Below are 26,938 nucleotides of genomic sequence, written 5' to 3' on the forward strand. Positions count from 1 at the left end.
GCCGCCCACCTCAAGTCCATAGTGCCTCCTTCCACTGGAGAGAACGTACCGGTGGGAGACGCCTGGAGCCGTCAGAAGAGCCCCAGGCTGAGCCAAGATTTCCAGCTGCAGCAGCTGCACGGAAGTTCGGTCTGCCACTAATTCTACGTCCTTTCCCTCCGCGTGTCTTTGCAGCAACGCCGCCGCCATGGCCGGCTGGGCTGTTGGGTCGGCGTGCAGCCGCCGTCCTCTGCACCTGCGCTGGCGGTTCCTGCAACAGCCCGAACTCCGGGGCGCCGTGAGCGGCCGCCGCCGCCTCTGCGTGGCCGAAGGAGGGCTGCGGCCGCGGCGGGATAAGTTCGGCGGGCTGAGCTTGCACCTGGCTCAGCTGCGTTCTCCTGAGAGCCTGGACGAAGCCGCCTTCGGGCGCTGGCTACAGGGCAAGTGCCTTTTGCTGGAAGCCTGTGGGAAGACGGGAGACGGGAGCCCCAGACGCGCAGTCGAGCCGTCCGGCCTCTGCTCGCATCTCTTCCCAGGGCTCAGCAGCTTCCCCGGCTAGATAAAAAAACTAGCGCATCTGAATATGTATAGAGTTTCTTTCCCCCAATTCGCCTGATAAAACTGCCCGGGCGTGCTCCATTTTCGGAACAAAACGTGTGAATGGAAAGGATGACCTTGAGCGGCCAAGCGTCGCTCTTCCCGGTAAAAGGGAGCAATGCTTTTTGTCAGCACAAGCCAGCAGATACGCTGTATTAAATCGACCAGGTTTAATACTTCTATTTAGTCTACTAAATGATGCGTGGTCCTTATAAGCAGAAAGTGTTTTCCTGATCAGTTAGCCATGACTACACCTACCTGTCCCCAACTGGGATTGATCATGGAGGCAGGAGTGTGATGAATTAGAAATGAACTGAAGCGCTGATGCAATCGTTAGTAGCAAAACAGGAGAATGGTTGTATTAAGTCAGTGAAAGGCTGTGATGTAGAGAACAGAGGCTTTAATCTGCAATTAAACTAAAATTGCTGTTGCTATTGAATACCAAAATAATCAGGTAGTTATGAATAAGCAGAACTTCATAACAGGTTCTTTCTCATTCATAAGCACTCTTATTCAGTACATTATCTTGATTTCAGTGGATCTTAGCCATAGATAGGTGTATATAGCATTGTAGGCTGAGAGCAGTTCTAATGGGTGTTAAAGGGATGAAATCACAAATCATTCCTCTAGTTCCAGACTATTCGTCTTATTCTTGAAATAGTTTTTTTGAACTAGCCTTATTTTTTTTTACAAACAAAAACTGCAGAGTAGCAATTTTTTAAAGGCCTAGTTTGGAAGCACACCTAAGAGTATTCATAATATTGAGAAATATCCAATTTTAAACATCCATATTCAATATTTCTATTAAGATATGCATTTATTTCATTTAGCAGATTTGCACCCCACTGCAATCCCAGGGATTCCCATATTACAGACTGTGATAATCATTAATAATTACTTTGTTAATATAACTAAAAAAGGAGACCAAATACTGGTGAAACAATCCTCAATTAACGTATTGGTGTTCTGTTAATTTTTTAGCCAGTGCTATTCTCATATTTTTAAATGCTGTTCATCAAAGGAAAAACATAAATTAGTTTTCCAGTGATTGCTAACAACAAAAAATAATTGCTTATGTTGGACTGTTTTATAAGTGTTGGAGGAAATTAACAATAAAACTGCACTGAAATAATGTTAGGGCTGTGCTGCACTTCAGACTGAAAACCAAAAGATACTTTGAAGTCCAAAGGGTGTGTATGTAGCAGGTATCTGCAATGCTTTCAACCAGAACATCTTTTCCTAGTATCAAAATGCAGCTGCAGAGGACACTTTGCAACCCCCAGGATAGGAAACAGCTGCTCTAAGCACCTTAATCAAGTGCTACAAGAGCACCCCCATACTGCTTTTGCATCTAAATGCTGCACAGCCCTACAATGGCATAACAAGAGTGGGAGGGTGGAAGCAGTCTGCCCCAGGTTCAGGCAATAAGGGGGTGCATTGTCACAAGGATGTTACCAGAGGGTCAGCAGTGAGCCTGGGGTCGGGGTGCTGCCAGTCAACTGTCTGACGGCCGGTGGTGCAGCACAGCAAGAGAATGGATCAGGGTGGGCTGGTGATGATGTGGTTGGGCCAGCCTGGATCTTGCAACCCTGTTAGCAAATGCTTTCCTCAAGAACCTTCAACCAAAATGAACAACTAAAGGGCTATTGCCATCACAGATGATAATATGTTCCAATCTGATTACAACCCTTCCGACATGGTCTAGAAAATTGCTGCTGATTGATGTAATGCAATTTTAAATTCAGTGCCCTCTATGGCCAATTTCTGATAATTGATAATTATAAAAATAATGATTTTGATATCTTTCCAAAATAGATTTCAGAGGAACCTTGATTAAAAATTCCCAACTGAGTCATCAAATCCCAATTCCTCTTCCTTATTTCATTTGCTATAATAGTATTTTATAATACTGAAATTTAGCAATTAAGGCTCCATGAGAGAAGCAGCCCTCCAGAGCAACTTTGTAAAGCATTTGAGATCCTGTTGCTTATAAGACCAAATCTAAATAGCATGGCATTACCCCCAGCTTTACCCAGACTGGCTGCACCAGGCTCTAGAGTACTGGGGTCTTTGGGCTGGTTGCTTCCAGAATATGCTGTTGTATTCATCAAGCCTATTCTGGATTTGCCCAGACTGGGAGATCCTCAGCTTTTTACTCAGTGCACAGCACATATGTTCATGCAGGAAAGTGTGATCTTAAGCTGTCTCCATCCCACCCTCCGATCACCTGATTTTATGCCTGCTGAGTTTTTCTGGGTGCAACCGTGTGCCCTGGATATGATCTCCAGAGAGCTCTGGGGTGCCTCTGTCACATCCTGTGTCCCTCAGGTATGCCCTCTTTCCAAAACCTCCCACTGAGGATACCTTTATCTATCTATCTATCTATCTATCTATCTATCTATCTATCTATCTATCTATCTATCTATCTATCAATCATACTTATATAGCCACTCTTCTCACATAAAAGTGACTCTGGGCAATGTACAACAATTAAAAAGAATAATTACATAAAAAACAATTACAAGTAAAAATAACTATAAAACACAAAAGCAATATAACTAAATCCTAAAATGTATTTGAAAAATATTAAGACATTTTATAACTGAATACATGAAATACAGATAATTTAAAAGTAGATTACAGAAACATAGAACTGCGTCTACATAATTCAGTTGTCTTCAGTCTGGTATCTAGGTTAGAATTCAAGTACTCAGAATTTTCAAATACTGTAATAGGACTTTGCACCCTCATTATATCTCAGGCTGAGGAAATCTGGACTAGTTTCTTTCTGACAAACAATATGAGAGAAATAAAAGGCAGACAGTCAACTACTGTTTAAAATTTTTAGCACAGAGGTCATCAGTACATTTTGCTGTGTTTTCCCCCTTTAGGTGCTATCAAGCAATGGAGAGCAGAAGGCCACTTAGCAGTTTGGCTGCATGTTCCTATCCTGCAAAGCAGATTTATAGCTGCTGCTGCAGAGCATGGCTTCACTTTTCACCATGCAGAATCAGACTCAGCTACTCTGACTCTCTGGCTAGCAGAAGGACGCAGCAGACTACCAGTTTATGCCACTCACCAATTAGGTGTTGCAGGTAAGCACTGGAAAACATCACACACACATATACACACACACACGAAGAATAAACTTTTACAAAAGTTTGGGATTACAGAATACAAGATATCCACATCTTATTATCCCAAGCATTTTTGGGGGCGGGGGGTCAGGGATATAAAACGTAAGTAAAATGAGCATATCATGATGCAAGCTTGCTATTCCAACATCTTACTTTATTTGGACATCAGGAACCTGCTGTGACTTTGCATAATCTTTTATCCTACCTCCCCCATCCATTGTTGAAATTTCTCTGCCTTCTTCCATAGTTCACTTTCAGCAAGGAGTATGAAGTTAAATGTGCGTGACAAAAAGTTATGGTTAACAAAAATTACTGTTGTGATCAGAATTTGAAACTCACTAGATGCTATAGTTGAATTCCTAAGCACAAAAATACTGATTTCGATTTTAGTACAGCTAAGACAGTAGAGGGCAGCAAAACAAAACAGGCTTTGGATTTCTTTCTAAGGGCATGTTTGAGCATGTTTTCCTAAAGCTTGAGAGATACATTCAACATGAATTATCAACGTAAATGTTAGTTTCTGGTTAGGCATGAATTAGCTAAAGTTCAGCACTTTTAAGGTCTGCCAAACAAAATGGGAGGGATTGAAACAAAAACTTAAATATTATGACACTTTATGGGAGCTGAGAAATTCTGTATCTGTATCTGCTGTGCTAATATGGTCTGGTTATAATAAAAGCTTTAGTTCAAAGATGAGCAACTTGTGCCCTCTACGTGTCTTTGCTAATTGGAGATAATGGAATTTGAAGTCCAAAATACGTAAAGGCATTACACTGCTTACTCCTCTTTCTGATGGTTTTCTGTTGGCATGGTGACTTGTTTAAAAGAATCTAAATTGAAAAGTTTGGATGGCCTGGTGTGCTTGAGATTAAAAAGAATTGAAGAGCCTCCATCATTCAGTTTATTTATTTATGAATGATTAACGTCATTTCCACACTGCCAACTTCCAAAGGCTCCCAGCAGTTTACAGAATTGCATAAAACTTTAAAATAACATGCGAAAAATCATTCCCACTCTAAATGACACTTAATATGAAATAGTGACTTCCTCATCCATTAAAAGCTCTATGGAATTTTTTTGCAAAAGGTCAATCTTCTTGCAAATCTTTTTAAACAATAACAAAGAGCATGTCCCCAATATAAATATAAACAATCTTTGGTTAATAGTACTAATGCCTATGCAATCATGTATTACAGTGAAGAATAGTAAATGGATACAAAATATAAATCCCAAACAAGAAAGTATATTTTCACAAAAAAACAAAAACTATAAGCTTGTTCTCTTCATGCTGTCAATCATGTCCTTATCTTGTAAAATGAACGTACCATCCTTCTGTTCTAATGAATTTCTCAAACTTTCTGGTTCCCAATTTATTTTCAATGTCTTTTTCAGAAATATATTAGTGCAGTGATATAATTACCCTTCTTTCCACTTTCATGTTTAGGCCTGAACAAATGTCTTGTTTAACACTTACTTTCTTGAGTCAATTTCTAGTAACACTTCTTCCTTCCTCAGACTGAATCAAGACATTTTCTTTTAAACATGCAACAGCTTTCTTCCCCAGGCTTCCAAATGTGATGGATTTTAATTCTCATTTATTTTTTTTTGCAGATTCTATGCTGCCAATTCATCTTAGATTAGCTAGCACCCAATGCACAATAAAGTATAAATTAAAACATACTCGCAAACATAAAACATCTCAGCCTGAGATAACCTACCCCAATTCTGATGTTGCGTTCACTTGTGTGGTACCTTTGACCTGAAGGCTGTTTGGAACAGCAATGTCATGAATGTTCTTTTGCAGTGACAACAGGAAAGGGGCTGTCCTGACTTAAGGGAAAAACTATTCCAGAGCAAGAAGGCTAGAACCAGGAAAGCCTGTTTCTAGGTTCCTACCCCTTCATATTTCAAAGGGGCAAAATCCAGAGCATGATTTTTCTTCCAGCATGTATTGGGCAAGTAGATTATATATGGAGTAGACAGTCCTGGAGGTCTTTATAGCCAGGATGGCTAAAGCACAAAGAGTCAACATATTTTAACAAGTTGGGGAAAGCTATTGTTCAAATGAACATGGGAAAGTCATTACTGTGTGATTTATACATTATATAGTCATTATATAGTGTGAATGATTATTTTTTGCAAGTGTAACACAAACAGCCCTATTTCAGGTCTTTCACAACTAAGTACTTGCTCATTGCTTATAGTCTGGTAATGAGGAATAGTGCTGACATGCCCTATAACCTATTACTTGCTAATTAAATCTTAATAGAGTAGTATGCCAAATATGTTGTTGAAATCAAGATACAGTATGTCCGTAACATTCCCACAATATATTAAGGAAATTATCTAATTGAAAAATGGAATAAGAGTAGTCTGGTAAGTTTTGTTCTTGACAAATCCATTCTGACATCTGGAAGTTACACATTGTTTTCAATGATCTGCTGTAGAATCTCTCCAGATATTGATGTTGAATAGACATCTGTAGTTCTCCAGTTCCCCCTTTTCCCTCTTTTTGGACATAAGGAAACATTGTCTTTTCCAGTCATCTGGTACCTTACCCATTCTCCTGTATTTATTAAAAATAATGAATGAAAGTTCAGCCAGCCTGCAAGTAAGCTTCATAATTTCTGCACTTAATTGCTTACTTGCAATACTCATGGACAGGAAGGATGGATAAGAGCACTTCCTGTGCCTCAAGTCCTTGAAATTCCTTCCTAGAGCTTCAAAATCTGAGATGATACAATTTTATTCTTCTTGGTGGTATTACTTGTCCCCACATGGACAAGCCGGAAGGGTATTTCTCAGTGGGCTTGATAGGTTTTAGCAGCTGAGATATATGTTCTTATAAAGAGACTAAATATAGTCTTAGCATAACTACAGACAACTTCAAAGTTAGTCCAAACTTCCAGTTTGACTAGTAAACAGAATTCCACACCAGCTAGCACAAAACAGTCTTATATCAGAAGGATGAAATCATACATATTATAGAACATAGAAAATCGGTGACTACTTTCCTAAGGAATGTCCTTTCAGAAATTTTATTCAGGGTTGCTGTTGCATTTACAAAATATTCTCTCCCACACACAGAAGTGTGATTATTCTGTTAAAGGGGGTGGTTATTTTCAGTCTCCAAACTCATTCTTCAGTTTTTCCTTTGTTTGGAAATACTTTTGCTTGGTATTATTATTATGGGGGTTTTTTTGTATACTTTTGTAGCTGAAATAGCATAGTCTTCAAAAGATTGAACACAGGAAAATTAATCTGCAGGTAACTTACTGAAGTTTACTTGCTAATGTACATACAGAAGCAACCACTTGGCTAGAAATGCTTCTAAAATTGAAGTGAGGTAAAAAGTCAGTGACACAGATATATATCAGTGAAAATAAATTATAGTCTGCCAGGAATTTGTTATGTAGGCCATGTAATTAAGAAACTAAAACTTTGTTCCAGTGGTTTTGAAAGAGAGGAAGTTCCCATACTAGTTTTGAAGTGAATCATGGCATTGCCAGTTGTATCTGATAAAAGAGAAGATATTCTGTCCCCCAACAGGTGCTGTATTAGATGCCCACACTGGGAAAGTATTAGTTGTTCAAGACAAAAATAAAGTAAGTATGTCACATTATTTGGAATTTATTTAGTAAATTTGATTTGGATTAAGAGGTCCTTTCCTTGAGAAAAGGCTTTTACCCTTTTAGACCAAGAACTTTTATGTGAAGAAAAAAGAAAAAAAGACTTGAAATCCAGCAGTGTGCTTTTCTTTTTAGCTCAGGTTGTGATATAATCTCCTGCATAGATTGTTGCACACATTCTCCAGTTATGCATTTATGCCAAGGTAGGGGTATGCAAAGTCTTTGACTAACTCTAAGAGGTATATCTCTAATTCCATTTGTCTAATATGAATGCATATTACATTAGTTAAACAAGCCTATTAATTTTCTTTCTGCATAAGTTCATAATGGTTAAAAGTAAACTTCATTCCATTTCCATCTGCAGTTAAAATGACAGATAAAGTGAATACTTTATCTATGTGGTCATTATTTTCTGTTTAAATCCAAGATCAGTTGGAATAGCAATGAGCTGAAGTAAGATTTCCTTGCCAGCTCAATTTTTAGAAAGTGAAGCTAAGTTCTGGAAGTTTCTGAATGTTAAATTTCACTGAGAGGGTTTTTTTAAACTGAAAGTTGATATTGGCATCCTTTTTGATCAAAGTATTCTCCATAATTGTGTTTTGCTTGAGTTAATTATAGCTTTTGTTGGTTTATTTGGTTTTGTTTCTCAATTTATGTGGGGGTATTGTTTGTTTATTTGGGGGGGCAGTTGATATTCAACCATTTGTTAATATATATCCTGTAAAGTATACATTAGAAACATGATGCATGCCTGAACATAGTGAAACACTTCTGAGTAAACATGCATTGAATCAATGTGAACATTCTTCTAAGTGCCTTTTAATATTTCACTAAAAGGAGTAGAACCATTATATCTGGTTCTTAGAATCAGGGTAAAATTAGATGGATTTTTAATAATCTGCCCTGGAAACCAAAATGAAAATTCTTACAGTATTAAGGTAAATAGAGCAACTTCACTACTTTCAGGAGTTTGGAAAAAACAGGCAACATTTGAGACTTTAAAAATAAGCTACTGGGCGTCTGTTCTAATTTACTTGAAGAGAATTCATTAAAAGTTCTAGCAGACAGCAAGGCAGACAAATGTAGCAGATTCAGAACTCTATTCTGTACACATCACTGTGTACACAGTAACCCATAGTGAATTACACGTGATTTAAGGACACAGTGCAGAAATCAACTGCTTTGGGGAATAACTATTACAAGGCTAAAGCCAGTATAAAGTAGTGGTAACTTGTGCTCAACCATCAATAGATATAACAGAATAATCATAGGAAGAAAACCCTACATAGCAACACTGAAGTCTATACCCACAGCATTACTAATAATTCAACCACCAACTGCCCCCCCACCCAAATCACTTGCATATCTTTGCATAGCTCTCTTTTGCCAAGAAAACAGAGCCACTGTGAGAAAAAAGTATGCCATTCAAGATCCATTATGCAGTAGGGACAATACTCTTACACAAAACAGAGTTGCAGTCTATTCCTATCACTGCATACATGAAGGGAACCAACATTAAAAGTAATCAAAGGTTCACACATAATGAAATACAAAAGTTACAGGAGTCAACACTCGGAAATTTTTAGAAAAAAGCATTCTTTTGGAAACAAGATATAGTGCAGCCTTACCAAACTGACATTCTCCAGGTGTGATAGGGCCACAGGTCCCATAATTCTAGCTAGCATGCCTAGTAACCTTTGATGGGAATTTGGGGTGTTGCAGCATAATATAACTGGTGTCAAGTTGGAGCAGGCTGGCAAAAGGATTTGACCTTGAACCATATATGAGTTGCTGAAAAGACTTCTGTAAATTATGTTCTGCTATCAACAGTAATTTTAGTTGTATTACAAGAGATAGGATGGGAGAAGAAGAAGCAGGTTAGAACCCAAGCTTCTTATTTCAGGAATTTCCTAACCACCCAGTTCTATAAACTAGAACTCAGGGACTCATGTAGTCCAGTAGAACAGCTCAAATGCAAGTGATTCCACAGCTGTGGCTTCAGAAGAAGAAAGCTTTTGACCAGATAATGTAATGGTCTAGACATGCGAGAAAAGGGTTCTCAGTATCAGATAGTTATGACCCCTTGGTGCTCTGGGGGGGCTACATTGAGGAACAGTAATAGGAATGGATAAGACCACACCTGGTAGGGAGATACAGTAGTGCTCTTGCTGAGTTCACAGTAAATCATGACTTAGCATAACTCTCTGCAGTCATTGTTCACATTGTTCCATATCTTATTCTGTGACCCTGAAAGAAAAAAAATCATTACAAGTCCAGTTAAGCAAATAATTGGAATAATTTGTTAGTAGTAATCTGCAACAACAGTTATGCTTTCTGCTACTTTCAGTAAAGCATAATGGCATCTGTGTTTTGCTCATTTAATTCATTCTCATACTTTTATTGTGGTTATGTTTATTTTGTAAGTTATTGTTAGATTTATATCCACCCTTCTGTTTGTATAAACACTCAAACACAGCTTACACAAATTTAAAAATATAAATTCAGTTCCATTAAAGTTGGTTAACAGCTGGTCAAAAGCTATATGAGGAGTATATTCTATAGCCTAAGAACCAAACAGAAGGCCCCGTATAGAGAATTTTTTTCAGTGCTTTAGAAATCTTTAGCAGTGTTCATTTGCTAAATATTTTCCCCTAATCCCTGGATTTTTCAGCTTCTGATTTTATGCTTATGAGAGATAATTGAATACAGATAAAATTAATGACTATTCCTTAAAAATGCTCTAAAACACATTTCTGAATGAAAAAACAAGAGTTCATTGAAAACCATATTGTACTTGCTAAGAATTGGGCTTCTTTTCTTAAAAAATCACTTGAAACTTGCTGAAGCTTTTTAGTTTTAGAAATGTATTTGTGAGTATGTGAGTGTGTATGTGTGTGTTTTGAAACTTTACAGCCTTCCAGGGATGTGGCCAAATGTATTGAAAATTCAGTTAGCTTGTATTTGCATAATAGTGACCTGTACTTTGTCAGTTTATTTCGAGAACTGCTTATGTGATGTCATCATGGCTAAAGCCAGTTAAAATACAGAACAGTTTCCAGTGTCTGAAAATAAAGCCTTAAAATCTTATGAAACAGGATACTTTTTCTGTCAGATGGTTTTAAACGTACATTAGTCAAGAACCCATTAATGTTTTGTGAATGAGGAGCCAGACCAGTGTTTACCGAGTGCTGTCACCTGAGTACAATTTTCTTTATACCCGTTGGTAGAACAGTATATCTCCTGTGGGAAGTCCTCATTGTTTTCCGCAATCTAGACTGTGCCCTTTTCCATATGCAGACACATACTTGCTTATTTCATAGTAGGGATGACTGCAATACTGACCTAGGTGCCTTGCCAAGAATAACCTTCCTTAATGTAGAGTTTTCCAGTTATAGTGAATTAACCTTGCAGAATGGAAGCTGTCGTATCTGGGAATTCTGAGATATAGTCCAATATATCTGGACAGTACCAGGTACAGGAAGGTTGGCCTACAAATATCAACAATGTCAAACCAGTGATACTGTCCTAAAGACATGAATAACTACCATTTATAGAAGGGCAAGTTGAACAGAGGTTAGAGTAAGGACCATCCACCTGCACAGTGAGTTGGAAGCTTAATGAATTCTTTCCGCCTATTATTCCTGGAATAGCATCCCCCCCGGAGGTACATAGGGCTCCCACTCTCAACTGTTCCGGAAGTCCCTTAAGACCTGGCTCTGCTCCCAGGCTGGGGTTAGGGTGCTGATGGAGGTGCTGTCGTGTTTGGTTAATATTTTCTTCTCTGGGCGGTTAAGTTTTGTTATCATTTTAACTGTGTTTTAATTATATATTTGATATTTTGTAAGCTGGCTAGGGTCTTCTTGGAATCAGGTGGCCTTAAAAAATAAAACAGCCTGGTGATTTTTCCCCCTCTGAAGCTGAAAAAATGTCTAAGTTGTATCAGAATTTTTTTCCTGGTTAACTCCATTCTGAAATATCTCTATATGTTTTGTAAAGCATGGTTTTCAAACTTTTTCAGGCAGTGGAACTTGTTAAAAAAAAAAAAAAAGGAATCCCAGAAGCCCTGATCAAGAGGCAGAATTGTAGTGATACAAAACTTGCTATATTTAAGTGAGGGGGGGGGGTTGTTTTTGTTTTTTGTTTTTGCCCTTAGTTTCCCCCATTAACTTAATGGAACCCTATTAAGTTTTTACAAAATCCTAAGGTTGCTCAGAACAGTTTGAAAACCGCTGCTAGAAAGTACTTGATAAGTCCACTGCATTCTAGAAAGGGAATATTCCTGAAGTCATCATTTTCCCCATCAATGTCTCAGACATCTCTTTTTTACACAGTATTTTAACCAGTTAGAACTGGACAGGCTTTTCCTATTCAATTATAGTACGTGTAGAAAGAGGTTTGATTGCTAGATACTTTCTGATTTGCCAGCTAGATTTCTGATATCAGAGATGGAGCGTATCACTTGACTGGATTAAAACAACAGTCAATCTCCCCCAAGGGGTTGGCCTTAATTGGCTGTATTTTCTATAAAACTGTGAAACTGTTACTCTAAAACTAAAGAAACAGAAGAGTCTATCCAGAAGCATCTGTATAAAGGAGCAGAACATTCTCTCAAGATACCCTCTTTGAAATGAACCTTCCATATGTTCTAAAACGCAGGATCCTGATTAACCAGGTAGAATGTATCGACTAATTAGATATTTTACTCAGAATGTTGTGTAATGATTGCTTTTTGTTTTTCCTTTTTCTAAAATAAACATTAAGCTGCACAGTTTTACAACATCTGTGTTTTCAGGATTTTTTAAAACAAGGTTTGTAATTCTGTGCTTTGGGCAGGGTGATCTGTTTCCTTTTTCGTTACAGTTGGGCTGAAGAGAAAGATCTGAAAAAAGGGCTAAGTGTATCTTAGGTGAACAAACTAAGATTCATCCTGATTGGTGTTAGCTTACCATCATTATTTTTTTTACAGAACTCTTAGAAGAAAGGGTACAGCTGTCTCCCACCTCCAGATCCATGACATGCTCTAATACATTGTTTGAAAAATACTTTTCAGGGACAATTACAGCAGACCGATATTTCCATTTTTAAAAAATCTGAATTACAGAATAAGAAATCATGATACACAAGAACCTGTTTTATTTTTCAACCGCATAACAAAAAAGTAATACACTGCACTCACTGATTATAACAGACACAAAAGAAAACTTTATATCCAGTGCAGAATAGAACAGTATTAGAGCCATACATCTCTATTTAGAAAAGGCATGGATGTTTCTGTCAAAAAGGAAACACTGAAGTAGAATGTACATGATTAAAGATTAGATTACATGGGCTCCCATCTAACACAGAGCTATTTGTGTTTATAGATGCATCGCTCTGTTCTGAACATTGGCCACAGAATAAAAGTACTAAGCAGCTTCTTTGATGTCATATTTATTATTTGGACTAGCAGCAAAACTAACAATCACTAGATGAATCAGTAGATGCTTTCTTGCAATATATTATATAGACATTTGTCTTTTATTATCACATCTGCAAAAACAAGTTTATAAATAAAGACTAGTCAACTCTAGTTCTTCTTCCACACAGAAGGAAAAAGTAAGGCGTGAGCTGATGAGTTCATTTTATTTCTTTTAAGACAACAAATGCATGGAAATTTCCAGGAGGCCTATCTGAACCAGGTGAAGACATTGGTAAGTATGTGGCTGTTGGAATAATTACATCAGTTGTGAGTTGGTGCCAGTATCTGCAGACTCGAGAACTTAGTTGTGATTTGGACATTTCAGTAGCAAACTTCAAACAGGCTGTGCAAGTCCTTCAAAGTGGTCATACTCAGAATTTAGTTGAAATTTCCTTATGAAGATTGGGAGCTTCTAACTGTGAGTAAATGGATTAATCTATACTGCATCAAAACAGCTTGTGTTATTATTATTTCATACAAACATGTTAATTTATACATAAAAGGTGGCAGGAATGTACATCTCTACAAGTATATTCACAACTAGTGGAATGCAAAATTTTCTGGCTAAAATGAGCAGAATGAGCCTTCTTAAAATTGGAAGTTCATTCTAAGCTCGAATTGGCTTGTTCTGTGCATTTTGAGCTCAAAATTTTGTACGCCCCATGTGGCAGCACCTAAGTGATCTCAGAAAAGCTAATCAGGGCTAAATTTGGTTAGTACATGGATGGAAGACCACCAGGAGATCCCAGGGTATAAGCTAGACCCAGAAATTGAAAAACATCTTGAAAAAAAGACAGTGGCAACCTGGCTCTGTGTTGTAGCGAAGAAAACAACATGGGCATATGAATTCTGTTACTAGAACTGAAGCTCAGGGCAGACCAGAGCCATTATAATAGCATGTTTCATTCAACATTTCTTATATTTATTTCTATTTTAGTGAATATTTGTTTGCAAGCTATCATTTTTGTCAGCAATGTTATACATACTTTCTCATTCAACACAGTGGGTTTTACTTCTCAGTAGACATATAAAGGATTGTCTGTCATCTCACAAAATATGTTTCATCTATTTTGAAGCACACAGAGCAGTCAACATATGTTTTGCCAATAGATCAGTAATTAGCATACTTTGTACTAGTTGTATTTTCTCATGTAGGATGTATTGTGTGCAGTAGTACTTCTTACTGTTCAAATCTCTTCTCAAGCTAAGTAGCACCTGTGTATAGAACGACATTCTTTAATTACTGAATTAGAAATAGCACTACTAATGTCTGCCATTGTCTTCCTCGCACATTATTAGGGAAATCTCAGTATCACATTTATTTATAAACATAGATATTCAGAACTTTACAGTGTAATGTGATTTATGTTTTCAGTAGATTTGGAAGGTTCCTGGTAACTATAAATTGCATTCATATGTTTTCAGAATGGGTGGTTGGTTAATAAGGAATATTCACTAAAGTTATTTTCTCCAGTATAAATATCTACCATAGATTTATTGCCAGTTGTGAATGGATAGGCAATATCAGTGTGCCTATTACCATGATTCATTGTGCTATATGACCACAAAACCATGTATGGATTGGAAGCACACCATGGATTTTTACAGTCCCTTCATCTCATTCTTGATGTGGGTGTTGTCCAGTTAAATTATAGAGATAGCTGTTATTACATGAAGGCTAAAGAGATGTTTTGGTTAAGTATAGGCAAAACAGCAATTTGAAAAATGGCTTATTATTCAGCCTTTTTAGTAGCGGCTTAGTGATACCATCAATAACAACTGTCCCATTAGTATAGTTCCTAATTTAGCTACCTCAAAAATGAAAGAGAAGTAATGGCACAGAGGAAAAGGGAAACCGTGGTTTGCCAATAAGATCATTATGTTTGTATATGTCTCCTTTATTCCACATGTGAAGGCAGACTGGGGAAATTAATCTGAGGTTTTAAATTTAACAGCTGCTGAATGTTGTCCTCAAATGAACCTCTAAGTACTTGAGACACATGGGTTTTACCTTTCAATAGTGACTTTAAAGCACCCACTCTGAATATAAGCATTGGAGATCATAAATCTTTGACCATACTTAATGTTAATATCATAATATTATGTAGCAAAGGAGTTAAGTCTCTTCTCAATGAAAGTTCACAGTATAAGTCATGGAACACACAGCTTTGTCCACTACTTGGGTTTATGACTGTGGTCCCTCTAGGCCAGGGTTCCTCAACCTTGGCAACTTTAAGACGGATGGACTTCAAGTCCCAGAATTCCCCAGCCAGCCTTGTTGGCTGGGGAATTCTGGAAGTTGAAGTCCACCCATCTTAAAGTTACCAAGGTTGAGGAACCCTGCTCTAGGCTTTCATTTAGCAGATCAGAGGCAAAGCAAAGTAAAGAGTGGCCAGGGAGGGAAAAGAGTAGAGTGAAACATCTGTGGCATCCCAAGCCCTGGTGTTCACACCAGAGAGGATAAAATACATGGGAAGCAGGCAACCTTTGTCATCGTTTTCAAACCAGCCATCTTTGTAGTCCTCAATCCCACACAGCCACCAACTGAACTTGGGAGAGGAAAAAACTATATAGCTGAGGTGTTCCATTTCCAGGAGTAACATGGCTTGCTGGTCCAAACTCTGCATTTTGGGGAAGTAGTAGTTTTCAGTTTGGTAGAAACAATGTTAGAACCTCCCCATCCCATCTCATCCCATTGGGAGAGTTCCCCCCCCCCACATAGTAGCTTTGTACCTGCCCACACACAACAGAGGTTTTTGCTATGGCAAAACTCTTTCTCCCCCCCAACAACATTCCTCTGCCAGCAGAGTAACTCAAAGCCACCTATACTGGGGTGGGAGGATGGCAGTTTTTGAACCACACTATTGTTTTGTACTCTAGGGGTACATAGGCTACCCTGGTATAACATTCTCTGACTGATTTACAATTATAACTTTACTAATTTGAAGAACTTTAAGAGATTGAATACTGGGAAATATGTATCGACTAATTTGAAATGCAAAGCTACTATGGAAAGTAAATAAAATCAACAAGCCTGTTTCCCCAGCTAATTTGGAGGGGGTGAGGCAGTATTCAGGAAGCTGAATCATCATTAATTTTCTGCTTCTTTGTTTTGTAAATGTTTATAACATCATCACTTTGGTAAATATTTCAGAGCCACTGCAAATTTACAGCAGCATTTACACAAGCCCAAATATACTAGTTTAATGGCTCTGTTTGGTTACTCCCAAGTAATATATTCCTGGATAACCTTTTTTGCTATGACCCTGAACATTTGTATATGTGCTGTATTGTAGCTAGTACTGCTCACTCCCCTCAATAATGTATCCTAAATTGAAATGTAGTGGCTTCAATCTAACCAGAAATTGCACAGTTGAGTTTCTCTTGCTCTCCTGTTCCATGCACCCTCCCAAATCTGCTCCAGAGGGTCTCCCAGTCCTTGAGAACAAATCTTGGGTATGGAGGGGAGGCAGACAATTAACATGGTAAATTAAAAGTTTCTGTTTCATCAGTATTTAGGCAAAATTAGTAAAACTCAGGGCTTTCTCCTAAGTTCAGCCTGATGACAATTAAATGAGTGATTGCCAAGTAATAGATTTATTGCCAAAGATATTGGAAAAGGCTGATAGTGTCTCATTTCTTAGTTAGAGCAGTATACTCACAAGTCTACATTCCACTGAAAATTTAAAAAAAAAGGAAAATCATTAGGTTATGTTTGTTAGCACTACATTATTAAGTTTACAAATGGTTAAACAATATTATGGTACATAGGTTTTAAAATGCATAAACAACTTTGACCAACTGTGTTGTGCTAGAAGCTCTCAAATTTCAGATATATATCCTTCTTAAAGTAGCTTCAATAATTATTTTAGAATATAAACAATTGTAGAGGGTAAGGAAGATGACTGCTGGCAGAAACAGACTGCTGACAGAGATATGCAGGAGGCATTGCTTAGGCAAAAGAGGCTGAAGCATTTTTTAAGCCCAGAACAACAAGATAACATTTGGAAGTGGCTCAGTCAGACACTTCCCTAATTCACTGAATTAGGGGGAAGGAGATACATCACAATTAGACTTGCAAGACTGATGTCAACTCCATTTGGTGGACCAGACCAGGAAATTCTACAGAAAGGTTAAAACTATTTTTATTGAGATTGGCTATAACAACAATCTAGGCAACGGTTCCTACGTATCTCGTCAAGGTCATCTTCCTTACTCTCTACAACAATGGAAGTCTTTATAATGATGATCAGCATGAGGGTTTTTAAAAATCCAATTTAATATTTTGAGGGGGGGAAGCTGAATGTGTATCTCCCAGGGTAGAATACAAGATCAGGAAGGATTAGAGAACAGAATGGGGACCATGTTACAAGCTCCCGAATATAATTTCTGACTAAAACTAGCATTTAAGTTCATTCTGCCTCTTAGGGAACACAGCAGTTCGAGAAGTTTTTGAAGAGACAGGCATAACATCAGAATTCAAGTCCATTCTAAGTATGCGACAGCAACACGGGCAACCTGGAGCCTTTGGGAAGTCAGATATGTACATAATCTGCCGTCTGGAACCTTCTTCTTTCCACATCAGTTTCTGCCAGCAGGAGTGCCTGAGATGTGAATGGATGGACCTAACTGAGCTTTCCAAGACAAAAGAAACTACTCCAATCACTAGCAATATAGCTAGATTACTTCTGTATGGATATCGGGAAGGGTTTGATAAAATTGATATAACTATGAGAGAATTCCCAGCTATGTATACAGGCCTTTTCTATAAGCTGTACCACAGAGAGCTGCCAGAAAATTATAGAAATGTGACAGAGTTGCAATAAAATTAATCTTTTTTGTAATCTAAGATTACTTGAAATCAAAGTCTGTGTTTGTGTCATTTGTTCCAGATTAAAATCAGTATTCATGTTTATATCTTTTAAAAAGATCATTATGACCCTTAAATGATAAAGACTTTCCAGACTATGCATATTTTAAAACTTTTTACATTGGATAGCCCAAATCAGAATGTAATGTCTAATTCTATCCCCAAACCATCAAATTAAAGTATTATAAAATCTAACTAGAAATACTTAACTTAAACTGAAATATTTAAATGGAACTATGTCTTAATGCCACATTCACATAAACATGCACACACAAACACACTTATATGTCTGGAGAATGAAAATGGTTCCAGGAATTTTCAATGTTAAAATATACACAGTTCTACACAGTAATAATCTGAAATCAATCAGCAAATGCAGTTGACTGGAAAATGTTAGGTCACATAAATTTGTCTTATGGAGAGGGGAACATCTATTGCTGTTGCACAATATTTTATAAACTCTGCCACTCAAGTCAACTCTTGGCAGACATTGGAAGGAAAAGAATAGCTTTCTGTCCTCGTCCAGTTTTTGGTCCAGGTTTGTACTGACCAGTTCGTTTCAGTGCAATGTACCAATCACAATATTTACGAGACCGATATGTATTATAGTTATTAGATTCCAAGCGTTCAAAGAAGAAGCATTCATCTGTTACATATTTCTGTTAAAAAAAAAAGAGGGGATTATTCATAGCCTTTGTGAAAAAACAGAAGGAGAATATCAGATATGTTCACATATGGCTGATCGGCCATTTACCAAAATGATATAAATCACATGATATAGAAGATATAATCAAATCCATATTGTGTTTAGATCAAATCATAACATTTTAAATGTAGATTTCTTCATTCATCCATCTTTACACACAAAAATAATCATAAATACTACTTAGGTCTAAAGTAACTGCTTTCTACAAATTAGCTTTCTCATTTCCATGTGAAAGATTAACATCCTTATGATTATGAGGTTTTAGTAGGAATACAGTAATGAACTGAAAAAGTTATGGCTGCAAATACTTCTTTTGGAATAATCCTTTAATCCTTTTCTGAATACCGATGTATTGCATTGTGCTGTCAGTCACATTAAAATCCTGTTGAACTTTTAGAACATAAATGATTGGCATTTAACCTGACCTAACATTTAAGAACAACTGACATTTTCTGGATTTGAATGAAATTATTCCACATTTTGATTCATGGATTACTAACCCATTTCATTGATTATACAAAACAGGGGTAGATAGGGTGACTAAAGGACAACAGTCAGCAAGATGGTGATGTAACTGAAGTGGGTAGGGTCAGCATGTGGAGGGTTTCACATATAAACAAAGGATTTATGCACTGTTTTCATTTGTTTTTATACCAAAAATGTTAGGAAACATCGGTTTCTCAGTAATTTGCCACTGAAAATCAGCAGTATGATTTTGGGGACAATGAGAACCACAAAAAGGAACTTCTTTTGCCCATTTCTGATGTATGTATGTATAAATAAATCATGTGAAATATTTGAACTGTGCAGCATTTCAGATTCAAAAGCAAAAGACTGCTTTGGGGTGCATGGAGGAATGCATGTAACGCCTGCTCGTAATGCCCTAAACCCAAAGCTCCTTTTCCCAGGATTGCACGGCAGCTGCATGATCAGGAAAATATGCTTTTGGTTTAAGGAGCTCCAGACAGGTGCTACGCGCACCTTCAAATCTGAACTGCTACAGAGCCGTATAGAATATACATTAGATAACCCTAATTCCCTCATCAGTTTACCCCAGCAAATCAAAAGGAAGCCAAACATGAATGTACTATAGTGAAAACTAACATGATGAAGACCAAAAGAGGTGTTATTGATAAGAACTTTAAAAGTGGAGGCTATTTTAACCCATAGCTTCTTCAAAAATTGAGTATTTTTAGAAAGCATTCTGCAATACCCTAGAAAAGCAATGGAAACCCCGCCTCCTGCGCTCGCCAGCTGGGCTCTGCCCTAGGAAGGAGGCTCTGGCAAACCACTTCCGAAACACCTTGCCTTGAAAACTGCAAGGATTCGTCCAAGCAGTCAGTGCAGGGTCAGCAATGACTGAGCGCAGACTATATATATATATATATATATATATATATATATATATATATATAAAAGCTTTATATTAAAGCGGTCAGCAATGACTGAGCGCAGACTATATATATATATATATATATATATATATATATATATATATATATATAAAGCTTTATATTAAAGCTTCTGTCCTAAAACCTTAATTTAATTATGAGAAGGAAAAAATAAAATGTTGTGACATTTGCTTACCAGTGCTAACAATCGCCCATCTTCATTCATAGCAAGGAAACGGTTTGCACGTACACCTTTGATCGACACTATGCCTCTCTCTTCAGCTTGAAGTATTAACTTGACTAAACAGGGGGAAAAAGACAATCATGATGTTTGAATAATTTATCAGCCTACAAGTTATTCTTCAGTTTGCTTAAAATTAAGGTCTGGATACTTACATGGAAAAATAAAGCTAATTAGGCTTATTTTTTAAGAAAAAACCTAAAAATGTCGTTTAACTTTTTTATAAATAAGATGCACTGTGTACATAATAGGTATTACTAAATTGACTGAATGTCCCATATGAACTGAAATAGAAAGGCTAATAGAACACACTTCCTTGGAACAATATTTTGCATCCATACCCAAAAATCTATGGCAATATTTTGGAATAATCCCAATAAATCATCAATATATTGCATAAACATATATGACTATTACCTTCACAGTTATATTACAAACAGACTGAAGTGAATGGGAGAAATCCCAATACAGGACATTCAAGCACAAAATAGTGGGGGGGGGGGATCTGAATCTGATCTGTCCACCCAGGTAATGGGCAGAGATAATCAAAACTTGGGAAAATCAAACTCTGAACAATAGAATGTGAGTGAGAAGATTTCCCTCTCAGGTGAGATTTTAAGAGGAGAGAAACAGCCCTGTTTTGCTTTTGCCTACAGTCCTTTGTATCCATCAAAGTGTTTCCTAGTGCTGTCTAAGTGCTACTTAAGAAAAGAGACCCCAATCCATGAAATCTGGGTTGGTGATCCAGAACCTATATAGTAGTCTACAGACAAGCTGATTAGCATTTCACTTTTATTTTATGAAATCTGATTTGAGCCATGGTAACTTTATTCTATATTGTGTGTGTGTGTGTGCACATGTGTGCCCATTAGGATAGTGGTTGAGTGAATTCAACCTCTTCAGGATAGTCCTACTTTTCTTTTTCATTAAAGACTTGAATTCATAATGAAGCAGTGACTTTCATTCTGATAAGGACTCTGCTGAGTAAATCGGAGCAGAGAGGGATTTCTTGGAAGAAAAGGAAATGGTTGGCAGCATTGCTAAATAAACAGTCCCCATGAGTAAGGGAGGGAGCAATTGGATTCTCAGTAGAGATTTAGAGATCTCCCTCATAGGGCAATATCCATCATACCTTATCCTGCTGCAAATGCAAATTGACACTGATAATAATTCAGGATATGACACAATTATTCCAAGACTATTATGTTTTCAATGTCTAAGACTACCTACTTGCAAATGTTCCTTTTCCTTGCTAAATGGCTCAAAATGGCATGGGTGTGAATTTCCTCTATACCAGGGAAATCTGTGGCCTTTCAAAAGTTTGTAGATTATAATTCCTATTACTGTACTTCTGATTATGCAACATGCTTCCAGGAGCACAGGGTTGGAATCCAACAGTGTCACAAAAATCTCTATCCCTTTGACATTATATACTCTAAACTAGAATATTTGTTAGGTAAGTAGTCCTGCCTTCCTTTTAAATGAGTGTTATGCCTTCTACTGAAGATGCAGACAAGTATTTAAAATGAGCATATACATATACGTCTAAAAAATTACTTAGAAAACAAAATTGAGAATTGACTTAAATGGCTGAAGACACTAAAGACGGGGAAAAAATCACAGTTTTTACATTCATATATGAGTTCAAAACTAGTCTAAAATAGTTTTATAACCCATGTTTTCCATTTAGTACAGAAGCCTATTAAGTCATAAACAGGCTCTTCAGCTGATTCACCAAAAATGCTTAATGGCCATAGACTATTATGATGGCTTTGATCTCAAAAGTTATAGTAAACCCTTGGTTTAACAGGCTATTAAAGTCAAATGGGATTCTTCAAACCTCAAAACATATGTGAGAAAACCTTATTTTCCAATAACAATGAATAGCCAAGGAGAAGCAGTGAACATTGTTTAAACTGATTTGTTTGAAATTTGGACAACACATACTGTAGATACAGTACATTTAGTCAGTTAAATCTAAAGTCTCCTAAACCAAGGAGCATTAAATTGAGGATTTACTGGAATAAAAACATCATTGATACCAATGACTTAAACCAAATTTGCTCCAGAAATACAAAATACAGCTTCCTCCCTGGGGAAAGTAAAAGTACCTTATATTAAAAAAAAAAAAAAAACCATCCTAAATAGAAATGTTGCTGCTGTATGACAGAGATTTAGTAGTCTGAGGATTACGAATCTCCCTTACACTTTCTATTCAAGACTTAGCATCCCAAGGCTACTTATCATTAAATAAAGCATCTGTTTCATGATACCTGTCGGTGTATTATTAGGTCCCTTATTTACTTGTTTAAAACCTTAGCCTTACTAGCTATATTTTACTATTATTATCAGAAACACCATGTTTCTCTGCTCCCACTAAACATATATAGTAAAGATATAATAAATGAGTAAAAGCCTCTTTCAACATCTGCCTGGAAACCTGAGCCTAATTAACAGGGGAAAAAAGCAAGGCAACTGTTCCACTGATTGGGAATACAATGAATTAATATTTACATGTATTGACATATTTGGTTTCTACCATGCCTTACTAGGTAAAGGTAGATGCTAGAATATTCCCCTCACACCATTTGTAATATATAAGAAATATCTACCAACTCACACAATTAACGTAATATAGCTCTTTGTTCAGAACTGTGGGAAATCTAAGTAAACTTGCAACATTTTATAAGCATTGCTTGGATTTAATTGCATTATAATTTTGGTAATGATAAAAGGGATTGATAAAGTGTGTTCTATAGGCAGTCATACAACAGCATTATTGATATATAACCAAACCTTGAAACTTCTAAACCCTAAAAACTGCAAATAAAATATGTGACTACCTCTTTGAAGTAAATGCCTCTTTTTAGTGTTGTAAATAATGTAAAGAACCAAAAAATCATTGGCTTCTGCAAACTTAAAGACTGTCATTTCATAGAATGTGTTGAATAACGCAGAAGAATTGTAACCATACACATTTTTTGTTTATTTAGTGCCTTCAAGTCATTAGTGGTCATTGTCTGGACAAGTCCATGTAGTTTTCCTGACAAGATTTTTAGAAGTAATTTGCCCTGGCCTCCTTCCTAAGGCTGAGAGAGAGTGACTATCCCAAAGTCACCCAGTTGGCTTCGTGCCTGAGCCAGGACTAGAACTCAGAGTTTCCCAGTTTCTAGCCTGGTGCCTTTTACCACTACACCAAACTGGCTCTCAGTTACGTATTACCAAAAGTATACATAGTATTCTGTAGCTCCAAATTTTTCCAACAAAAAGCCACTGAAAAAATGACCAACAAAAATGACCCACTGAAAATGCAGGCTATTTAAATAGTGGAGACAACAAGGTAATGTCCACCTTTGCTAAGAATTAAAAACGATGTACTATATTCTGCAAACAATCTCCTACAGAAAGTAGAGATGACCAACTTTTTTCCAAAGAGTCAAGTATTAATAGTTTTACACTTAACAGGGAAAAATATATTTGGCTCCAACCCTTCTTCCTTTCTGCTTTTTCTACTGTTCTCCCATTCTCATGGCAGGAATCCCTTCAGCTCATCTGACTGACTTACTACCTGGGTGTAAACTATGTTGATGTTAAGTTTAAGACTGCATTGCAAATATATTATCAGATTTTAAAAAAAAACCTAAATAGTAATCATTTCAAAAGTAAATTTCTATGAGCATGGTGGGGCTGAAATCAGTAGGATTTATTTCAAGTAAATATGTAGGATTGCATTCTAAATCTGATCAAAGCCATAACTGCATATGCTTTGGTTATTGGTTTATCAATAATGATTAAGGTGGTGGCTAAGCTAAGAATCCAAAAGTGAAATAACACGTATATTGAATAGGTGAGTTCATATTTTCTTTCTGTTTCCAGAGAGGAAGTGGTAATGATTTGTCAATATTACAGTTTATACAGTGGATTTTTTTCAGCTTATTCTCTCCTTTAGGAACCAATCTGTATGGAAACATGGGGAGATTTTTTCCCCATGTATACACATACTCTGTCATAGCTATGTATTAATTTGGGTTTATCATATCTGTTAATCATGAGCAATAAGTTCATAGGAATACAAATAGAATTCCAAAGCCTACACACTACTTGCTCATTCACCCCACACACAATTAAAATATTTCTACGTGAGCAGCTAAAAAAGAGTTGGTTTTAAGCCAATAATTTTGTGATTATTTCTATATAAATGCAGGAACCAATATTTTCTGTTATCCAACAGAATGCTATTATCCAGCATTCACAATCTTTTTGTCTTTTTTTTCCCCCCTTTAGAATAATTTCCCTAATAATCCCAGGTCCCAAATATTTTAAATAAATAAAAAAAAAATCCATTTTGCTTAGAACATTGCATAAGCCAGATAAAGTAAACAAACCTTCTCTTCTTCTCTTACAAAGAGAAGAAGGGAGGGGGAAATCACACACAGCATCTGAACCTTTGCTCTCTCTCTCAAGTGCAGCTGATTTACTTCAACTGGCAAAATTATCAGAAGAACACTTCTCATTTTCAGTGTACAAGAAGGCAGCTTGTGTACGCACTGAAAAAACCTCAGGCTGCACGTCTCTAGATCAATGAGTAGCATTACTACCGTCTCCGCTACGGAAAAGCCAATTCCGAGCCAAGAGTTCAAGGCCCATCTCCAACATATTTGCAGAGGCCCTCTGAGGAAAATTCTTTCATGAGGCCCTGTATGACATATTCTGTGGTGAAGTTACTGGGCCAAATCCATATAAGTTAAATCTTGTTACTGCACATTCAAGTACTGCAGGGCAACTCACAGGAACAATTAATCTATAGATACTTTATTAGCTAGGTATCAGAAAACAGCCAAATTAACTTATAAGAATGCTAAAAGAAGTTTCCGGCTTCCCATTCTACTGCAAGTAAAACACTGCCAGTAACTCTACTGCCTGTATTTTACCTCCCTTTCATGAGCTACAGCTTACTTCATCAGATGCATGGGGTAATTAAATTGATACAAGATTTAAATTGTGATAGGAGAAAGAAGGCAGGGTGGTTATGTAGATGCAGGTTACATGTAGAACAGATTACAAGTATTACTTTATCAATTAACAATTATAATGAGTTAAAAAACCCATTCTGTGTGTTGAGACTTCCTGAGATAGCCTGAAACCTTTAACCACGATATGCATCTGAGGAAGTGAGCTATAGGTCATGAAAACCTATGCCTTTTAATAAAATCTGTTAGTCTGAAAAGGTGCTACCAGACGCCTCCTGATTTTTGGCTACCATAGACCAACACGGCTCTCCTCCGATAATACAGGTATCTTATGTGTACCTAAACAACAAATACCAATTCTAGAGTGAATACTTGGTATGGATGCATCCTTGATGACAATCTATCCTATGTCTCTGATAAAAAGAGAAAGATTTCTTGGCTACTTCGGCTGGATGCTAAATACAAAGAATAAACATTTAGATGGCTTGATGGCTTCCCATCCTTTAAGCTGAACCTGAATAGTTACTGGAAGCACTGTAACACATGTGGGCAGGTAAAGCTTCTAAAAATATATGTATAGTCCTCACTTAAAGACCACAGTTGGGACTGGAACTTAGGTTGCCAAGTGATGAGGTCATTAAGCGAATCATCACATGACCAGACCTGATTTTATTACCTTTTTTGTGGCAGTCATTAAGCAAATCACATGGTCATTAAGTGAATCACGCAATTCCCCATTGATTTTGCTTGCCAGAAGCCAGCTGGGAAGGTTGCAAATGGCAATCACATGACCCCGGGACGCCGCAACTGTCACAAGTGCAAGCTGGTTGCCAAGCACCCAGATCGTGATCACATGACCACAGGGCACTGCAACAGTTGTAACTTCAGGCACTGGTTATAAGCGCCATTATAACTTTGAACAGTCGCTAAACAAACAGTTGTTAAGCAAGGACTACCTGTACCTACATCTTATATTCTCTATGCAGTCCAATTTTATAGGTAACTTTCAATAAGCCCTAAGAATAGGTAGCCACAAACTGAAATAAAAATCCTGATAAATATTTTGGTACAGAAGAAGCAGCCTTCTCTTCTTTGCCACCATGGTGCAATCTCACTCAGTTTTGAACTAAGACATGAAAAAGACATAATTTTCATCTCTCTCTCTCAAAAAAAGAGACAATTATTGTAGTATATGCCAACTTTTAAATAGCGCATCATTTATTTAGTCAGTGTCCTATTTTCTGTTCAGGGTGATCCAGGTAGGGAACACTGCATCCCATTGCCTCCACTGCACCACCCATCTTTATAGCAAGTCACCAATGACCCAGTTTTAATTCACAGATTTGCTGTGGCCTCAAGGCACTGGAAACCAAAAAGTAAGCAGGCTTTAACTAGATTAGGATATTTACAAGAAATCTGTTACAAAAAAGATGTGAAAGAAAAACTGACGTAGACACCTCACTGCTTGAAGAAGGCATGATGATACAGGCTATCAATGCTTACTTAGTAGTAAGTTCCCCTGTATTCAGTAGAACTTACTCCTAGGAAACTTTGGATAGGGCTATTTCCTAAATTAGTTCACAGAAAAAAGGATAACATTTAAAATGAGTTTTATCAAGACACTGAATCTAAAATAAGTGAGATGAATAATTTAAAAGATATATAGGCATTGCAGAATCTTGTGTATCCTGTACAGAATAAAGGAATATGAAGATCACCTAAGGCTTTTTCATTAGCAAATGAAATTTCAAAAATGACGGATCAAAATCATGAAATGAAAAGTCTAAAAACTGATACAGGTGGTTATTTTAAAGCCAACATAAAGTCACATGAATACTAGGCCAATAAAGACAGATAAATTTAGTTTCCTTAAAGCATGGGTGAGTAACCCATGATCTATGGGACATATATAGCTTCAAGCACCTTAACACTGTGCCACTGTGGGCTTGGTTTTGGTGGC

General features: G+C 37.0%; 2 protein-coding genes across 2 annotated transcripts in view; one reads left to right on the forward strand and one right to left on the reverse strand.

Moving 5' to 3' along the window:
* NUDT6 (nudix hydrolase 6) lies at positions 1-17,777 on the forward strand. The gene is made up of 5 exons (XM_007431263.3): positions 1-419; positions 3,468-3,671; positions 7,263-7,318; positions 12,978-13,032; positions 17,229-17,777. Exons 1-5 carry the CDS (start codon positions 188-190, stop codon positions 17,624-17,626), a joined length of 945 nt encoding a protein of 314 aa, XP_007431325.1. The 5' UTR covers positions 1-187; the 3' UTR covers positions 17,627-17,777.
* The window catches only part of FGF2 (fibroblast growth factor 2), an 18,823-nt gene continuing 9,300 nt past the window's right edge, over positions 17,416-26,938 (reverse strand). Inside the window, exons 2-3 of the mRNA XM_007431267.3 lie at positions 19,964-20,067; positions 17,416-18,329 (exon numbers count right to left, since the gene is read on the reverse strand). Of these exons, the coding sequence (XP_007431329.2) occupies positions 18,144-18,329; positions 19,964-20,067 (290 nt within the window). The 3' untranslated portion in view covers positions 17,416-18,143. The remainder of the gene's footprint in view (positions 18,330-19,963; positions 20,068-26,938) is intronic.

This window comes from Python bivittatus, unplaced genomic scaffold (genome assembly GCF_059951505.1).
Source record: "Python bivittatus isolate LINGU-HERP-01145 unplaced genomic scaffold, Pbiv_v1 ctg000070_np1212, whole genome shotgun sequence".
Classification (NCBI taxonomy): Eukaryota; Metazoa; Chordata; class Lepidosauria; order Squamata; family Pythonidae; genus Python; species Python bivittatus.

Coding starts and splice junctions, on each gene's coding strand:
- NUDT6 (XM_007431263.3), top strand. CDS start 188: ATGGCCGGCTGGGCTGTTGGGTCGGCGTGCAGCCGCCGTCCTCTGCAC. Junction 7,319..12,977: donor TTGTTCAAGACAAAAATAAA/GTAAGTATGTCA, acceptor ATTTCTTTTAAG/ACAACAAATGCATGGAAATT. Junction 13,033..17,228: donor TGAACCAGGTGAAGACATTG/GTAAGTATGTGG, acceptor TCTGCCTCTTAG/GGAACACAGCAGTTCGAGAA.